The sequence below is a fragment of the Bombus vancouverensis genome, chromosome 10 (assembly GCF_051014615.1).
Source record: "Bombus vancouverensis nearcticus chromosome 10, iyBomVanc1_principal, whole genome shotgun sequence".
Classification (NCBI taxonomy): Eukaryota; Metazoa; Arthropoda; class Insecta; order Hymenoptera; family Apidae; genus Bombus; species Bombus vancouverensis.
In genome coordinates this window covers 7,415,737-7,435,066 of record NC_134920.1, presented here as the reverse complement: position 1 = coordinate 7,435,066, position 19,330 = coordinate 7,415,737, and the positions used below count along the sequence as shown (strand labels likewise).

The following is a 19,330-nucleotide window of genomic DNA, read 5'->3' as shown; positions in this document are numbered from 1 at the left end:
TGGTCGATTAGAAAACGGCTGGCGCTACGATCTTTTTCGACGTGGAGCACGTGAACCCGGGCAACCAGAAAATCTCGTAATCGCTTTCGAAAGTCGAGCGTAATTACGTTTGTTCTGCGCTATTGACGCTCGATTTTTATTAGCCGATCCTGGCAACTGGTCTGGCGAAACGACTGTGGAGGGATGAGCGACAGCGAAGGAGTCGTCGAAACCACTATCGTTTTAATGTCAACAACGTTGATATTTTAGCGGATGAACGAAAATATCAAGATGATCAAGAAAAACACGATCTGTGTTTCAAATGATATTATCAAATTGGGAAACTGCCAAGTTGTTCTTCGATATATCGATATTGCACTCGGAAAAGTACAATATTCCAGTTATATATAATACGTTTAACATTTTTAAAAGTATAAAGTGTTAGGTTGTGCATCGATATATCTGACTACACAAATTTTACACATTTTCTCTCTAAAGTTTCTCATACATACATTCTAGCTGCAGTATAACCATTTGTTTATTTTGTTTGTATTTGTTTGAAAAATTCAAGAGACATGCTCAAAAGTCATCAGAAAAGGACGTAATATGGTCTGAGATTTTTTCACGCAGCTATATTATTCGAAATTATCGACGAGTTCGATCAAAGAACCGACCCAAGAACCCACTAATCGACTTTAATATAAACAAACCGCAAGCACGCTAGAAAATAATTAGCTAGGATCGACACTATCGTGCATGCATCCCTAGACCAAGCCAGCCGTTCCAAAACGGTACTGAACGATCGCTGGAAACGCTCTAACGATCGCCGTTGCATAAATTACGCTATCAAGAATCTCGCGCATACAGCACGTAGGCGGAACCGTCAAAGTCTCATAGAATTCCAAGAAAATTTATTCTGGCGCAGTTCCTTCTCCTCTCCATATCGTTGGCTTATAACGCGTGCACACTGAGGACAGAGCAGACAAAAGGCGTAAGGGTAATAACACGATCTCGAGCGAGACGAGCAACGAGAGAGTGTCGCCCTCGTTCGCGTTTAAGTATTTATTTAACCGGTGAACCGGAGAACCTGGAACAGGAAGATGGAAACGGCGAAGAAGGCAGTACGATGATGGTAGGGCGAGGAATGCAAGGGAAAAGCAATGGGCGGACCACGCGAAACTCTTCCGGTCGAGACGTTCTAGGGGTATGAAAGTGCCCCATGGGCGTACTGCGGACTTTTGCCGGACACAGAAGTACCATAGTGGGGACCGACTAACAGACACGTACACAACCGACTTTTACCTGTCGCAATGTGCTCGCACCTTTACACTCTGTCTTTTCCCTCCTTTCCTCTTCTCATTTTCTGTTTCACCCTCTCGTTCCTTTTCTCATGTACTTGCACGCATCCGGCACACGTACTGCGGTCAAAATGGAGACTTTCTTATCCACGAATCTTGAGAGCAAAGCCTGGTGCACTGGCGGAATGGTAAAAAATTCACGTGGAGCGAAAATACGTCGATGCAGTTGTTATTGCGTTCGAAGTTGAAATAATTGCACCGGGATCGGAGCGGAGGTATTTTTATGGTTATCATATAATCATGGTGAAGACTGTACGAGGGAATAGAAACGTGAAATATTTTATTTTCCCTTGCGACATTCGACAAGGGGTGATACTGGGAAATATCGATAATTTAAAATATAGATACAAATATAAATAATATTAAATAAACGTAGCTAAACGTAAAGGTAGGAGTTCGCTGATAAAATTGAATAGCCAGAATAGAAATCGAATAAGCGATGCAATTTATGGTCAATCTACGAGTTTTTAAATTACAAATAAAACGAACGAAACATCGAACAAACAACTACAAAAAAAAAAAAAATGGTAAAAAGGATTAGATACGTATTAGCGTCGATGACACGCGTTACTTTTAATTTTCTACATTCGATTCGCTGTTCGAATTTCGTGCATACGATTCGATGTTAGTTTTGTTACAGGTGCACGATCTTTTGTACAGTCGCACACTCGCTTATGCTCTTGAAACTGAAACTTTGGGCCAACCCGTTCCTCCCTTCAACCACTCCACCCCTTCCTCCCCTCTCTTCTCTTCTCCATCCAGTGCACCACTCGTAATCCTAACGTTTGATTGCACCTATTACGGTTGAAGCACCTAATACGTAACTTTCGAGACTGGTGCGATAGGTCGGTGCACCAGTCGGCTAAAATCGATTTCACCTGCACTTCACCTTCCCTTCCGTTCGCTCTCCTGCACCCTTTCCTCTGGCTCCACCTGTTTCTCCTCGTTTGCTGTCTCAATTACGAACAAAGACGCGATGAACCTGCACTCCGACCCTTTTTGTCTTTTGTTTTTCTTCACGAACGGTGTTATTTGATCGCTCTTCGCGTTGATTATCCGCTAATGTTACCTTATGTTATTATCTACGATGAAAAGAATGCTATGGCCCTGCAGAATTGCAACAAAAAGACGAATGTAACGATAAATACGTGGCTAATTATAAAACTAATCGCGGTTTATTTATTATCTGGTATCTCAAACGCTAATATTCCGCTGAAAATTGTAAATCGATTTATTGTTGACGGATTTGTACGACTTCCTAATTGCTTGACCGCGTTCAAACATTTTTATTGACATTTCTATTCCTTTGCTTTCCCACTATTCCGATGATACACCGTGTTCATCAATTTCGGCCAACGTCTGCCAATTTCGATTAACTTTTGCCGGCAGTGCGAGCTCGCATGCACGACTATCCAGATCGATCAGCTTCGACCACGTTTAATCGTTGTCCCGTTCATCAGTTTAATTACGTGTTATACAACCAGCCGTTCTGGGGATAGCAGTTTCATAAACGCTAGTATTCAAACGAATAGACAACCGAGGAATAAAGAGGTATCGTTTGCAATCGACGCATTGCTGACAACCAGACAGATTCGATAATGAAACGTACTCTTCTTGAACCGGTTATCGTTGATCATTCGGGCAATTAACGTGCTTACTACGGTCGACGAGTTATTTTTCGAGGCATGTATCGATAACGCGTACCTTTCTTCATTTTTATTTCTCTATATTCTGTATACTTTTTTACGAGTGCTGTGTTTCCCAATTTTTTTTTCTTTCTTTTTTTATCAATACATCTGACTGGCAAACTCTATTCGTTATTGTCCCAAAAATGCTGCCGATGCGTTTTCATAAAAGTTCACCGAATGTTTTATCGAACATCGGAACGTTTTCCCAGCCCGCCATTCGCGTATTTTACTCGAAATTTAGATTTTTGCGGCTTTCACCGGCGTGCAAGTTGATCTTGTCTTCCGCAGCCTTTCCCGTGAAAACTCTGTGGCCCTTTTCGAACAGTATTCCGACGATGTTTCATCAACGTTGCAGCTTCATCAGTTCCTGACGACAGAGTGATGCATTAGTATCAGTATCAGTAGTTTGGTATCTGTGTGTCATCAGAGCTCTGACGAAGCTATAGTTGCGCTGCTGTTAGGGCGTCGGTACGCCGTTCTGAAAGGAACTAACTCACACTCGCGAAACTCGAATAACTGCGACCAGGAATTAGTATGTGCGATATTATTTCCTATTTGCATCGATATTCACAAAGATTAATGCGATAAAGAATTCTAATTACTATATAGCTGTAGATTATCAGAATTTTCACTGATAGAATACCTCGAGACGATAAGTTGAGTTCTTTGCTATCTTTTTAATCAGCAGATACCAATAATTAAATTAGAAACCGCGAGATAGCGGTGCTTTGAATTCCTTCGACTCGTTCGCGATCATACATTTGAATCTTTTCACTCATTGACCGATTGCGACTCGTCAACCACGGCCAGGCACAGCATTAAGCATTCAAAGAGCCGACAAAAAAGTAGATGCATTTGCATCTCGCGGTGCAACTGCGACCTACCGGAAAAAAAATATAAATAATTCAACGGTTTTTGTGAGTGTGCCGAAGGGGGAGCCGATTTGGGTCGAGTTGGAGGTCGAGCTGGAGGTCGAGTCGATCGGACCGTGCCAAATTGTCAAATAAATGCATGAAAAATGCTTGCGCGAACGGCAGCGAGCGTCAGGAAGAAGCCGGCGCTTTCAAACCGGAAGTTCCGCTGGCTGACTATGAAATTTCCATCGAAAATGACGCTCTTGCAATCGACTATCCGAAATTATTGAAGTCGTTCCCGTTTGCCGTTGAGCGAACGGTTCGGCACATCCGAAATTGAAAGGCGACCGATGTTGGTAATGTTAGTAGGAAAACTGCGGCGCCTGGGATAAGTAAATGTATTCGGATTGAATAAAAATACCGACGAGAGAAGAAGATCGGGTCGATGGTGTTTTGTATGCAAATTCGCGATGGTAACACTTTTGGAAAAAGCAGTGGGACGTGGTTTTGAATATTTGTTACTTGTTAATTTTTTAAGATGAATATGCATGTATGTTCGGATTAGTCGATATGTAACAGTTCACAGTTGTCCCGTTGTACGAAATGGTTAAAAATTTGTAGCTGTACATACTGTTCGCGTTATTCAATATTTTCGTCACACAGACATTGTTAAATGTTGTTATGGTAATGCCCATGAATTGAAGATATGGTTCTCTATTTTATTACGCTATCAACGGGTTGACACGTCCACTTCGCTAATCCGTTATCGTTTTAAACAGAAACTTCTATAAATACCTTCTAAGCCAGTTTATCGAATCGAGCGGCCTCTCGTCTACAACCTTAAGCATATAAGCAGCTCGCGAAAGAGAAAACGAGAAAACGGAAAATGGAGTGAGATGCACGCAATATCGGTTTCAGAAGCTATCGTACGACTGAGGGAAGATTCGGTAAAGTGGTACATAATCCCGACGACATCGAGTGGTCGTAACATGAGCGCAATCATTAGCCAGAATATTCGGCGTGCAGTTTTGGAATATCCGGCGATCGAACAGCAGACAAATGGTATATACTGGTCCGGTAAGGAATCACCAGACTTCCAGCCTCGTAGGAGGGCATATCGGGAAAGTTTTAACGGTGCTTCATTAGTGAAAATAGTTTTGGCGCGGCGGTATTCAACAGCGAAACGTCCACCGCGAGACATTGCTAATCCGAACGTACGGTCGTGGAATAGTTGCAGCTGGTCGACGTTCCTCCGTGACAATAATCATCGACCAACCGTAATTGTATAAGGGACCCAAACATGGCGAACGAAAAATTCTATAATTATATTAGTTTGGCATGTCTAACGTCTTGAACACCCTGCGTCGTATGATCTGCTTTTCTCTTCCTTCATTTTCGCTCCAATATTTTGAAATTATTAATACGTAGTGGCGTATATGGCATATGTCAGTGCTGTCCAAGCTAAGCTCTATGATATAAGAAGCTGTCTATATAAATTCTATTACCAGAACATATGTATCAACGAACATAACTTGGCCTGAAAATGCGTTGATCTGTCTGCTTCTAGTGGCCGCGGGTAGAAGAGGACAAAGCCGCGTAAGGAGCTCTGCCCGTGGACAGCTCTGGCGTAAGTGATATATCAGCAGCTTTCCTCTCGATTCTTCCAAACAACCAAGTCTCGTTTATTGCACAATTGTCATCTGAATATTCCATTATCAAAAAATAAAAAAAAAATTAGAAGGACGCAAAAATCGACGTCGTTCTCGTTGTACGGTTGCGTACCGAACAAGCAACGTGGTCTGAGAAGCGGAACATTCCATTTTTAACCGCGGTTATATTTTCATAACGAGACAGCTCGTAATAGCGGATATCTTTTTTGCGAACAAACGTCGTCAGTTGCGCGAAAAGTCGCTAAAGACTGTGGGGCTGTTGGATGGAGTATTTAGCGATTGACAATGAGGATTCAGAAAAACTGATACAGAAAACCGACGACTGTTCCTCTTTGATCCGTCGATTCCCTGATTTTTTATTGCTCCTGGCAAAACATTTTCTTTTTTCTTTTCATTGTCTTTTTCGTTCAGTGCTCCCTTCTCCACCTATCCAGGTTCTCTCCTTGGGACTGGCTCTCCTCTCACCACGCCCATCCTGTCGTCGTTTGCATAAAGTGGGCTATCTGCGCTTTTAATATACGTAAATGAAGTTACGCTGCGGAACTAATCGTATTTACATGCGGAACGGCGATCTCCTTTGAGCCCTTGTCGCACTTATTACTGCAGTTTAGTCGACGAAGATCATTTTACGGCGAAGATGCGACCGGCATTATAACGTGGATCGATCAGCGACTGATTTTGTTTGACTTCACGAACTCGGAATAATTGGTACGTTGGCGTTTCAATTTTGTCTGACCACGTACGGACTGATACCACTTACGAATATTCGAACGTTGTGATTATTTCGATGCGTATGAACGAACTTTTAACAGGGTAACGACTTTTTATCGCATTATATTAAAAATATTGGTAGAAGGTTATTTATTTTTGGCTATTAATTAATTGGCTATTGATTATGAAAATGAAAAATTAAATATCGTTACGTTCGATTTACGCCGAATTTATAACGTGAATTCATAAATACGTTACACATTATAAATTCCTACTCCTCGAAGCTTCGATATCAAGCTAAAATTTTTCGATTAACGAAGACGACCATCCAATTTTCAGGTTAAAAAATTCAATTTGGAAGTTCAGAAATGATTTTAATTTTGAGGCGAAGCACGTGATAGTTTTCGCGAAGAATTCGTCTCTCGATTGGTCACGTTAGAGCGCGAGACGATCAAATAATTCAGATTGGAATCCCGGCGAATCGTGGCTCGATCAAAGATTTTCAATTACGTCAAGGAACAAAGTTTCGTTTTATCGGTGGTCCACGAGTCGCGTCTCTATGACAGGAGGGGATTACGCCATTACACATTAATGAGAGCGAGGCTTCCGCGTAAGATACGTACGAATGAAAGATAAACGCCATCCTCACGAGACACTGTTTGCAGAGCTCTCATTGTACGTTACTTGAGAAGTTGCCGCAACTACGTCGAAACGATATTCTTGCCAGGGCTGCCGCGGAAACTTTCGATGAGACGTGACATTTTGTCGTTCCTCCGCAATCATGCTTAATTAATTATCGATCGAGCCTCGCCCGTTGCTCCCTCCCACACCCCCGCTTGATAACTGCCTTTTCTTTCGTAAATTTCGATCAGCAAACCGTGTGTTTGATTTAGAAATTGTTACGTGAAAGTGTATCGTTGATATAAATCATCTAAAGTAGATTTGTCGTAGTTGCAGTCGTCTTATTACTTTTTTATTTGCTTTCAATCGCCAGTAGTATATATCGTCATCTGTAATAAAAAGTTTCCGATAAAGTACTGTGTGACAAGATTAATCCATTAAGAGGCAACGTTACGTTCGTACATTTCATTTTAAAGTTTTATTTCAAAACTTCTCAAAGCCACTTTGATCCAGTTCTGTGATATTTCATTCGAGAAAATTTCTAAAACTGAAAGGCATAAATAAATATCAAATCCACTGGCAATACGAATATTCGTACGTAGCACTATTTGAAGTTGAAACGCATAAAATAATCACTCGCGTTAGACAGAGAGCAACAGTTACAAGAGACGAAACGTTGATTCGATTTGACACATAGGATCTGAATTTCCTTGGGATTTAGACAGTGCGTGTGAGAATACCAGTCTGGTATTATAGTCTGCCACAACGAACGTTGCATTTCGGTCACGCACGATCGAGTATTATCGTTGTCATTGTTATATCGAGTATTCGTGAGGTAGCGAGCATACGGCTGTAATCGTGGTCTGGAGCAGCGCTTACAGAATATTGCGGCCCCGAACACGCTGTATTGAGATACACATATCGATAACGGACTACGGATAAGCACGCTCTAAGAGCTTGGTGAACCGCTGATCCGACTTGCACCCGCAGTTCTAGAATGCACTGCCGCAATTAAAAATATTTATTCGCGTTGCGAGTGTGGTAGATACGATTATGGATTCTAAGATTCTTACGGCGATTATCCCGACGTACGTAGGAAAGATTTATAGCTTTTGTTTATATTCGCATATCCGCGGTGTGATCTATAGTTTAGAAGTTAATTAGTTGCTAGAATGCAGCGGTGTTTCCAGTACACTTTAAGCAATTAATATTATCATATATTTATGAACTTAACACGAACGAAACCCACGATTAACTTTTATCTGTAATTTAACGCTTGCATATATTATCAAGTGGTTGCAAAGATTCATTCCATCCGTGGTAAAATCTTTGACAATATCTTTTCTCGTTCATCGCACTAACGAACGACAGGATATTCGCACTGGTCTAACAAATATACCAAAAGCGCCAAATCTATCCATCCTACTAATACTCCAACTAATTCACTAACCCTCTTCTCTTTTCTCTTCTTTTCAGATTCTGTGTAACTCACCCCCACTAACACCTACGCTTCGTCCAACAACGAAAGCGCGTTAATCGCGTCCGAAATGACTTCTCCGTCGATGTAACGAAAAGGGATTTAGAACGAGTCGCACGCGAATCGTAGTCGATCGAGCAACACGAGCGGTCGTCGCGGTCGTTCGTCGCTCGAGATCGAACATGCGAATTTCTGAAAATGCGCAGGACGAGCAGCAACGGTTTGAAGCTCGACCTGACGGAGAACACACCAGGTAGCTCGTTATCGAGGCTGCCTAATTTAGTCGAGCATGCGGAGACCTGCCAGGCGTTGTCCACCGGAACCGGTGAGAATTTAAGCAGCAAATTGCCAAACGTGGTCGAAGGCTCGATGGACTATGGTAGCGAGCGTAGATCCTCCCGGTACCTCGAGTACCAAGATTCTAAACCGTATCAGGATGGCCAGTCGGCATCGGGGTTGCCCCCGTATGAGCAGGGCTACCACGATCAGTCGAGCAGGGGCTACAGAAGCTACGAACGAAAGCCATACGACAGGGAGGATATTGACCGATACGATAACAGAATTTATCCAGAGGATAACCTGAGGTACGATCGTCGGGGGGATCAGAGAACGTATCAGGAGTCAGACTTGGACGCGCCGTACGAGAGAAGCGATGCCCAGAAGCTCAGCAGGACTTATCCTACGGAACTTCAGGAGGCAGGTGGTAGGCGATACTCGAGAGATTTAACAGATTACGAGTACGCGTCTAGATACGCGGAAGAAACGTTGAAGCTCGAGCCGAAGAAAGATCACCATCACCATCATCATTCGGGCAAAGTGTACGAGCCAACTCCGTCGAAAGGCTATGAATCCGGGGTGAAGACGCACGATTCTGCTTACGAGTTGTCTTGCGCCGCGCAGCAAGACCTTTCCGGCAGAAAATACGAAAGTAAATATCACTCTGTCAGTAAGATGTACGGGACACTGCCGCGATACGAAACGGGTAAATCGTACGAGCCTAGATCGTACGAGTACGAAGAACAGGCTTACGAAACCGGTGCCAAGCCGTACGACTCGAAGTACGAGTTGACCAGCTCGAAGAGTTACGAGAGGGCCAAATACGACGGTTCTTCGTCCTCGAGGTATCAAGATAAATCGTACGATCAAACGTTGAAGATCGGTGAATTGGGTTCCTCTTCGTCTGCCGCGTACGCTAGAAAGACTCAGGATCAAGAGGAGACAAACGCGGAAAAGATGAACGGATACAGGAAGAACAATTTCGAGGCGTACGGCGTTTATTCGGATCCCGAGGATGATCATGGATTCTTGGCCGAGAAAAAGACGCCACAGTATCCGTACAAGGGCGTAGTAGTGAATGTTAGCGGGGAGTCGAGCGTCATTGACCAGAAACGTGGGAAGGATAGCAGGCAAACGGAAGTCGTCGGGAATCCTTGGTGCAGGCCTACCATACTGTTACTCCTTTTGGTCCTTCTTGTTGTTATCTTCGTGTTCGTCGCTGGAATTCTACTGTATCTAAACTGTGAGTCATTTTGCTTATATCTCTTCGCTAGTTTCCATTCTATCGGGCTTATATTTTACAAGGATTTTCAAATGGATACATAGTTTGCATTATAAACATATTCGGAATCGCTTGATACGATTCCGAAACGCGAAGAGTCTTAGTAGTTAGGAATTTCTTATATTTACGACCGAGAACGTAACGAGAAAATTGTTGGTACGATAAAGACAACAACGGTATCTTAAAGGAATCGGTATTCTCGTTCAGATTCCTTCTTCGCCGTGATGTTTACTCAAACCAGTTGCTTTCTTTGTGCCTGTACATTTATTTTAGAAACGATGAGAGTCATTTAAAGTTATAGGTCACGTTCCAGGGAAAACGAATGCCGCTAGCTAACAGAGAAGCTTTGTTAAAGAAAGATACGAAATTAGCAAAGTTTTCTCGGCTATGGCTACAAAGACTCTTCTCGTTGTTGGAACGCGTGCTAATAGTAGGTCTGTTTCGATAGCGGATGTTCTTTTTCTTTCGTTTCCCGTTATTTCGTTTCTTCATTTCGCGTCCAACCGATACCAAAGGGCCATTTAGTTAATGAGCATCCGATACCAATTATTTACGGTCGTCCATGTGACCGCCATAATAATGGACGGCGACGACGACTACGACGACGACGACGACGGCAACAGCGACGTCGACGACACGTGCTGACGATACGTTAAGCCGGAACGGTTGCTGTCTCCCAGCCAGTTTTATATATCGAATTTGACATGCCCGGCACGTACGGACTTGCCACTAGCGAAACTATTCGGTCGGAATTACAATGTGAACGGTAAATGGAAGAAGAGGGTTTAAAGAATAGAGGTGGACAAGAGTGACGTACACCTTGGGAATCCATTTTGCTCCACAGTGAATGTTCGGACGCACGATGTACGGGATACCGCACCGAGTGAAATGTATTAAATTTTCCTTTCGACGCGGTTGTCGGGCTTGGAAACGATTTTTGAGCACTTTGTCAGATTCTTTGGAAAATTTTCTTCCTTAGTTACTGCCTATGTAACTACGCTTTTATTCGTTACTCGCTCTGAGTACTTACCTGAAAGCATTTGAAATTTGATGATTTTGCGTTAGATTGTGGCAATGATAGAAATTATTTAGACCAGAACGATAGATACGATATAAATTGTTTGAAAAATATTTTAAAAAATATAAATTCATATTATATTTAAAAAAGATAATTTTTACCATTCGAAAGAAGGTGTAACTCGTTCTTTGATGGTCATACGTTTAGAAGAAGTAGATATTATTTAGTTGCAATCAAAATTTATTTGACTGTAAGATACGTACGTAGTAAGCGTGTAAGATGGTGAGAGAAAACAGATGTCAGGAGAATCATTGGACATCTTTCCCTGCTCGTTTACGAGGTAGCAACACGCCCGGGAACCGGCATCATGCTGTGCTCTCTAGAGGAATATAAACTGACTCATTTTGAGCCAGCTCGTCGTTCACCTATGACGTTTGTTCTATGTTTTGATTCGAAATTCAATTACGGTTTAAAAGCGCATGTAAAACGATGCTGATAACAATATATAATTTAATATCGTTCAATTAGTCTAGTCAATAATTAATAACTTCCTTGGTTACTCGTGAAAATAATTCAAAGCATATAACACAGGATTGTGATTATCAATTATCTAAATTACATTTTCATTAAATTAATCAACGAACGCTACAAGTGGTATGAATATTTATTTGTGCGTGCGAGTATAATTTAGTCGTAGATTAAAATTTAAGGAGTGCAGGTAATTCTTTCATTTTCTATAACGTAAGTGTACATAGAACGTACAAATATTTGGCATTGCTTACAAATATTTTGACAGAATATACTTTATTAGATTTTATTGTTGAATACAACAATGGATTCAGAACGTTCCGAGTTTCAGAAAAAATGTCTCATTCCCAGATTCATATACGTGTTCTCCCATTACCCGTTCTATAGATCAGTGACTCGACCAATTACGTTTGAGTATCCATTCTTATACACACATAGAGTAGTTCCACAAAAATTATCATCGTAGATATATTATAATTTATTGCACTATCTCTTCTGCGTTTTATTATTTCTACATATCTACGTTAGGTGTCTGTTTGGCCGTGCGTCATTCGTTAAAATCTCTTCTGTGGTGTTTTCGGAGCCGTCGGTTCGATTCGGCAAACGTCGATCGGGAACAATGAAAGCGAGAGGGCGAGCAAACGAAATGCTGCCGTCGAGAAGAGGAGAGGAAACTAAAGAGAGAGAAAGAGAGAGAGGAAGAGTTTTCACACAGTGGCCAGGAGGCATCGGGCATGGACGTTTTCCCTTGCGATTTCCGAGCGGTATCGTGTCGGTACTTTCGACGAACGATGACCGCATGCAACGAACAGAGAGAAGGTTCTCTGTCCCTGGACGAGAAGACCGGAAAAATAGCAAGTTGAAAAGGAGGGTCGGTAGCAGACGCCCCTCCTGTTCTCGACTATTCCGAGTGGCTGCATTTGGCAGCAGCCGACAGGGCGTTTGAGCGATTCGGTTTATTTTCGGGTCAAGTTTTCGTCCGACCGCTTCGCAATCAGCCATTGCATTGTCCAGAGGACAATACATTTACTGCGAGCAACGGCGTAGGAATTCGTCGAACGCCAGGCAACTCGTTCACCTTCACCCACCCCTCCGTGATCGTCAACCGCTCTCGTCGAACGTCGTATTTTCGGTCGGGATTTTCGGAAATTCGATTTAACCGGCGACGTCGCGGCGCGTCGTTTCGCGCCACCAAACTATTCGGATATCGAGTCGGTTCTCATAGAATTCCGTGATAATTGCCAAACCGACAGTCGACGCAGGTGTCTTTTACGTGGCGTCGATGCGCTTCTGGTTTGTCGTTTGTTTAAACCAAGCTCCATAGTGTTGGAATCGTTGGTGGAATCGGTTATATTTCATTACGGAGAATCAATATATTTATTGAATAGGCGCGAGAACGATGGAAGAGCAATTTGGTTGGATGATGTTTGATAAAGATTCGATTTGTACGCCGGAGTTAGTTGTAATTTACAAGGATTTTCAGACATTGACGAATCGCAGTGAAATGTATCATACGTCGTTGAACCGAGGAAGATTTGTGTTACGAGTTGATACGCGACACAGATAGGCGATACTATTATATGACAAGGCATAAATTTTATCACCCCTTTTGCGACGAACCTTTCAACTCGAAGTTGACAGAGTCGCTGTATTTTATTATAACACGTAGACACTCGGGGTACAAATGTCTGTCTCTTGCGAAAAAGTAGATTTTTCTTGAAAATACCGAGGGATAAAATGTCACGAATCAAGTTATTAATAACACGGATGATAAGCGCCTAATTTGAAAAATACTGTGCCGTGATCGTCAAACATGACTATAAAATCCTTGCTTTAATTCCACACGAAATGGTGTGTCATATATCTCAACCGCGGCCGCCTTTCAAATTCCATCGACTCACGTTTATCTTCGCTTTGTAGTAATCGTATGCTATTTAAACGTTTAGCTGCTCTTCGTTAATTTGGCGCGCAACATGTCGAGAGATCGCTGTATTTTGCAATCGTAATAGTCCCGTAATCCGACTTCGTTAATATCATCAGTCTTGTACCTCGTGCAACGTACGGGGCAATGAGTTAAATCGTAAGCTCTATTTTACGTCTGCACCTAAATTAAGGGTGACTTGTATGCATCGATCACGGAAATGGGTCCTTGAAAATCATGATTCGGGACTTCGCACCCGCATTTTCTTATCTTCCCATCTCACGCGAATTCTCCAAAGTCGCGGAAGACGAAGGAAGTTCAATCTCGACTGAGTCAATCTCTTTAGTCGAGGATAGAGCGTCGGACGCGATGAAATTAGAGACACCTGGTATATATGCGGCAGCACTACGTCGTGCGGCATGCGGCGTCGAGAAGCTTTGGCGCAGGATGAGGATTTAGTATGTAAGGCACGTGTTCGCATCTGCCTTTATGAGCGTTTCCCGCGATTCCAGCGTTTCGTCCTCATTCTCAGGCAACCTTGCAGCAAGGCTTCGAGGTGGGCTCAGGGTTTTGGGATTAAGGGCGTCGCCGATCATATTAAGGCCGGAGATATCTCATCTGCTCCTTATCCGGCGGGCTACGAGCCCGCCAGTAAACTCCGCTGCGTTTGTTCCACATAAATTACAAGGACTTTGCCCATAGCACGCGATGTCGTTCAGTGTGTACGCGGCCTTAATGCCGGAAGGTCTCGTCAAACTTGCTATATCGTCGTGCCGGGACGAACAGTTTACGAGACGACCGGATAAACCGATTTTAACATTGGCCCTCGGGATCAGGCTTGTTCGACGACGTTGTAATTGCTTTTCGGATTATCGCCGTTGAACTGAAACTTTGACTCGGTTTTTTCGATCAATTCACCACCGCTTTTGATGAACGCGTGTTACGTTGTTGCGGGACCTAGGCTAAACTTTGTTATATCGATGGCGGGAAAGGTTTCACGTGGTATGCCGATAATCCTTCTAAACTATACACCGAGAGTAGGAAATTAGAACGTGTATTAACACGTTCGCTGTCCCTGTTCACAGAAAGATTCGACCGCTACAAAAACCGTGCTTGAATTTTAATAACTTTCCAAGATACGATACATGTCGTTGTAGTGCTGAACTAAACGTAATACATTGCTTCTTATACTACGCTGAAGTATCTTCATAAACGTATTTGCGTTATTGAAAGAGGAAACGCAAGGATTCCAGTTACCTGCTACGTTACGGGACGGAATAAATACAAGGTTGGAACTTTCGAACAAGCGTAAATATGACGGATAAATTTAAAGATCTTCTCGAACGAAAACGTTCTTCAAATTCTTTGCACGTCCTAGAATTCTAAGGGTATGCCAGATATCTGAGAATGGCAGTTCCAGATAGAGGATGTAGTCGAACTACAAAGTTTCTGATGTGAAAATGTGACACTACGCGTGTGAACTATGCCCGACGTATAGCGGAAGCAACTTCGCTAAATCTCGAAGAATATTTATCGCTCCTTTCTTGTTCCTTGTCCTAATCAGTTTATATGTTGCTAGATATCCATCAAACGATCGAAAACTCCATAATCATCCACATTTTACAATCAAACAAATATCCGCCATAACTTGCTCCGGTTCTTTGTTTCAACGCGTGCTTGGAAGCTTAATAACACGACTATTCGCGAATTCTCTAAAAATCAAGAAGGTAAGGCATAAAGAGCAGAGTGGATGGCCATTAATCAAGCGGAGTGACACATGTTACTGAAAATCCGCGAAAACCGGTCTATCGGTTGGAATTTCCCGCTCTCGGCGGCCGTCAATCCTCTTACTTGGCTGTCAGTTGGCGAGAAAATTGTATCCTGCCATTGATACCGTTGGTAACGCACGCGTTTCGTTCGGAGGCCATCGGGCTCCTCGACGACGCGACGCGTCCAGGGCAACGAGACGGGAATGTCGAGCGAGAAGCAGCCGACGGACGAAATTGGATCCTCGGTTGCCAGGAAAATTGCGAGCGACGCTGTTTCGCGCCTTGCCGAGCCGGGACCGCGTTTTACGGAATAGCCGAGGAAGAAACGAAAACCTGCACGCGTGCCATCGTGAAATTTCACTCTCCCAGCGATAAACGTTCCGTAACCGCTCGTAATTGCACGGCCATCAAGTGTTTTCACTTGCAACCTGGAAAAGTCGAGACTGTTCAGAGTAATGTGAAATTCAAGCCACGCGTAGCCAAGGATGAGAGTGGAGGTTTCGTTGAACTTTCTGTTATGGAAGATCTGTTCTTGATGTTGAAAAGAATTGACGTTCACGGAAATTGTTATGGCACGGGGATCCAATAGAATTTGCGGATATTTCCTAAGTATGGTAATTGAGTCGACTGGTTGTTAAGATAAGGACGTGTCCTGTCATCGATTTTTTGTTGCGATCAAGAAAGATCCATGTTAAAAATGAATTTACGAAGAGTACGACAAATTATTCCAGAATAAAATAGAGATTCAATTTCTCAGCTTCGTAAATTTAAAAGGAACACCATGGCAATAAATTTCTTTAATTCACACTGTTGTGAAACAACGAAACGGGATACGTACTATACACGATCTAAAGAAAGTAGGAATACGATTTTCCACTTCTATGGGAATCGTTCCCTAGTATATTTGGACTGTACACGACTGTCAGGAACTTGAGAATTCTCCGACGAGAAACGATCGCGATACGGTTTCTCGCGAGCAGTTACGCGTTTCTTCGATAATACGATCCCTATCGTCCTTCTTTCGTTTTCCCCGAATACAGAAGCGCATCGGCTGAGAAGTTTCTTATTGCCGTACAAAGTTCTCGCGGAGAAACGATGTTAAACTGGCAAACGATTCGGCAACTTGCCGGCGAATATACGTATAATATCCGTGACGGTTCATACCGGATTATATTCATAGAAGCGTTTTATAAAACAGTAGAGTTACTGCGCAAAATAGAAGGCGTAACGCATATGTCACAGAGAGGACGACGAACCTTTTTGCATCTTGTCGACTAGAACTTGCAACGATATTTTTACAAATGAATTTATCACGCGGATCATGTTCGAGACGCGATACTTTCTTTTTTACAACGATTCAAAGAAATTATCGAGAATTATACAGTAGCTTATCAGTGCTTCTTAATTGAAATCAGTTTCTAATTATCTTTGAACATTTTAGAAAAGCTTATCATCGTCTGAGTAAAAACGAAGAACCACGTATATCATAAATCGTTTCTACGGTTCTGAACATTACGCAATCGCGTTAAAAATATCGATTCGCTATAAATCCAAGGTAAAATCGCAGGACCACCGACAAGTAGCTTTCTATCGGTCTCGCCAAGATCACTGACTTCTTCGACACAGAAGGGGAAACAGAAAGGGAAGAGCCAATAGGGAAAAAGGTCGCAGCAATCGGCGGCGATCGGGATTGTTCGCGAGTTACCGAGTTCGAGTCAAGATTAATGTTAACTTCGCCATAGGAGTTAATAAGTCCGAGACCGATAAATCCCGCTAACTCCTCGTCCCTGTTCTCTTACTTTCCTTCCCGTTTCCTCTTTTCTTTTCCCTCATTCTTCTCGTGCCTGTGCACAGCCCCTGCTGCTCCATTACAGTCCTCGTGACCGGTCGCTTACGCGCCGTCCCCAATCCGTCGCAGAGCTTTGAGAAACTCGAAAACTTTCCTGACGAGAAAAAGCCGACCGTATCAGCCGTCGTCTCGGCAAGAAGCTCCCGACAGTCCTTTCTAGGATCATTTCAGCCGTGAATCCTCCAATGTTTTGTCGCGATTACTTGTATCCAATAGTTTTCATATTACGCGAAAGCTACACAGTTTCCTCGTCATTGTTTGTCGTATCACATGCTCGTATACCACGTTGCTATGCGTAACTATAATCCTTTGAATGCTAAATACTCTGAACACGAACTGTTTAGTCAATAACGAAATGTTTCTATATTTTCTATTTAATTGTTTTTCAATTTAAACTGTACCATTTTTTGAACAGACAGACCACCGAAGATTCTCCGCCTCGCGTAGTTGAAATATTTAAATACGTTTGAAAGAGATAAACTAGCGACGAAAACGAGGAGGGCAACTAGAAATTGTGTAGGAACAGCGATCCGACACGGTCAGCTTTCACGTTTCTACAGGAAGAAATAGAACGGAAGTTGGTCGCTAAAGAGGACTCTCTGGAAAAGCCCTGTCAGGGAAGCTGACGTTTAATTTAATAAATGCCGCGCTGTCGTGTTCTTTCTTTTCGCTTCTTTCCTTTGCGACTCTCATGGAAGGGCGTTTCCGCGCCATTTCCTCCTGGCGCTGGTAACTGCCATTCCGTTGCCGTTTAAAATTTCTTCGGAAAAACTACGCGAACCTGGACGAGGTGCAGCTTATTAAAGGGGTCGAACTCGTAGGCACCAAGTTTCTCGTAACTTTGAAATTTCTGCTTCGTACTTGCTCTCGTTTAAGCTTAACACCACAGTGTCAATTTTTATCTTTCCTTTCGTTCTTTCCTTGTTTTCCCAGGGATAGAATTTAAATTGCGAGTGATTATTTGCCAATCTACTTCTTAAAAAATGTACGTCAATCTTGAATTACGAGAGCAGATTCTTTAAAGTATTTCCGTTTCGCTGTTTTGCTTATTTCATTAAGTATTTTATATGGATCTATGAGTAAGAATTTGTAATTTTGTTATATAATAAAATGGTACTGGAGGTTTAGAACAACATAGGCATGCAATATCAATCGAAAGTTTTTCCTACTGAAACAACTTGGAACGAAAATTTGTTATACCGTAGTAGAATATCTGAGCACACAAATATCATTAATCCACTCCATGATATGTATTGTTTCATCGTTCTACGCCTTCATTCGATCATGTAGTATGTTTTCCAATTCTGTTGAGTAAGCAAAAGCCGCTGTAACGAAATAACGTAGTCTGGCCGATCACGGAACACGGTGTCAACCAGATACAATTTCAATTATTAGCGACACGAGCCTAATACCATCAGTGTCTATTGTTGTCACGGCTAATTGCGGACGGCTTAATGGAATTTCCGAGTAGACGGGAATCATGTAAGCTCAACAATGACGAATGTTGTGCGATATAAACTTATGACTGTTATAGAACTTCGGGATTTACCGAAATTATCTAGTTTATGTAATTCACTTTGGTGCCGTTCGCATGTACAATAGTATGATTTTCATGGCAAGTTACAGTAATTTCTTCGAAAAAATACATTTTCCAAGAGGAAATTAAAGTTTCTTGTGGTGAAATCTACTGAATTATTTTAGATTGCGCTGCATTCCTCGATAAAACCACATTTTTAGAACGAACGCTGTACGTGTAAATGTTTCGAAACTGATTCGCGAGCATGATTGCGAGAGAAGGACGTAGACGAAGAATCGGGACAAGTATACCGCGCACGTGGGCACAGTTACGAAAGACGTGAGTACGAATCTGGAAAGGAAACTTTCTTCATTTTTCGCCGTTGCTTGATCGGTTCAAAGTTTTCCCTGAAATATCGCGAGAATCAATCCCCGACGCGAATGGCCCCGATCGAACGGTCTTTTCTACGCTTTCCCGTTGTCGTTTGAGTTTAGAGAAGTAACGAGTCGACTTCCGACCGGTCCGACGCTTCGTCTTGCTTCATCCTGCGCGTTTGAAAAAGTTTAATAAAGGTAGAACGACGAAAACCTTGCTTTGTGAATTATACGCTTTTATGACTGTCCTCTTGCATTCAGCAGAGACTTACGCCAATCCAGAATTTTCAAATATCATTGTCCATTTGTAGACAGATATATTCGATTTCATGTCTATAGGTATGTCTGCTAGTTAGCTTTATCGATGAACTTATTCGAAATACACGCACATATACACACACTCTCTGCTTTATTTCACTGCAGTGCCTCGCACTTAGTT

At 42.5% G+C, this 19,330-nt stretch overlaps 1 protein-coding gene across 3 annotated transcripts in view; it reads left to right on the top strand.

Annotated features, from left to right (window-relative positions):
* The window catches only part of LOC117156970 (agrin), a 325,884-nt gene that overhangs the window by 54,554 nt on the left and 252,000 nt on the right, over window positions 1-19,330 (top strand). For all 3 annotated transcript variants that reach the window (XM_033334550.2, XM_033334549.2, XM_033334545.2), the window contains exon 2: window positions 8,358-9,877. In XM_033334550.2, coding sequence (XP_033190441.1) covers window positions 8,557-9,877 — 1,321 coding nt within the window. In that variant the 5' untranslated portion in view covers window positions 8,358-8,556. The remainder of the gene's footprint in view (window positions 1-8,357; window positions 9,878-19,330) is intronic.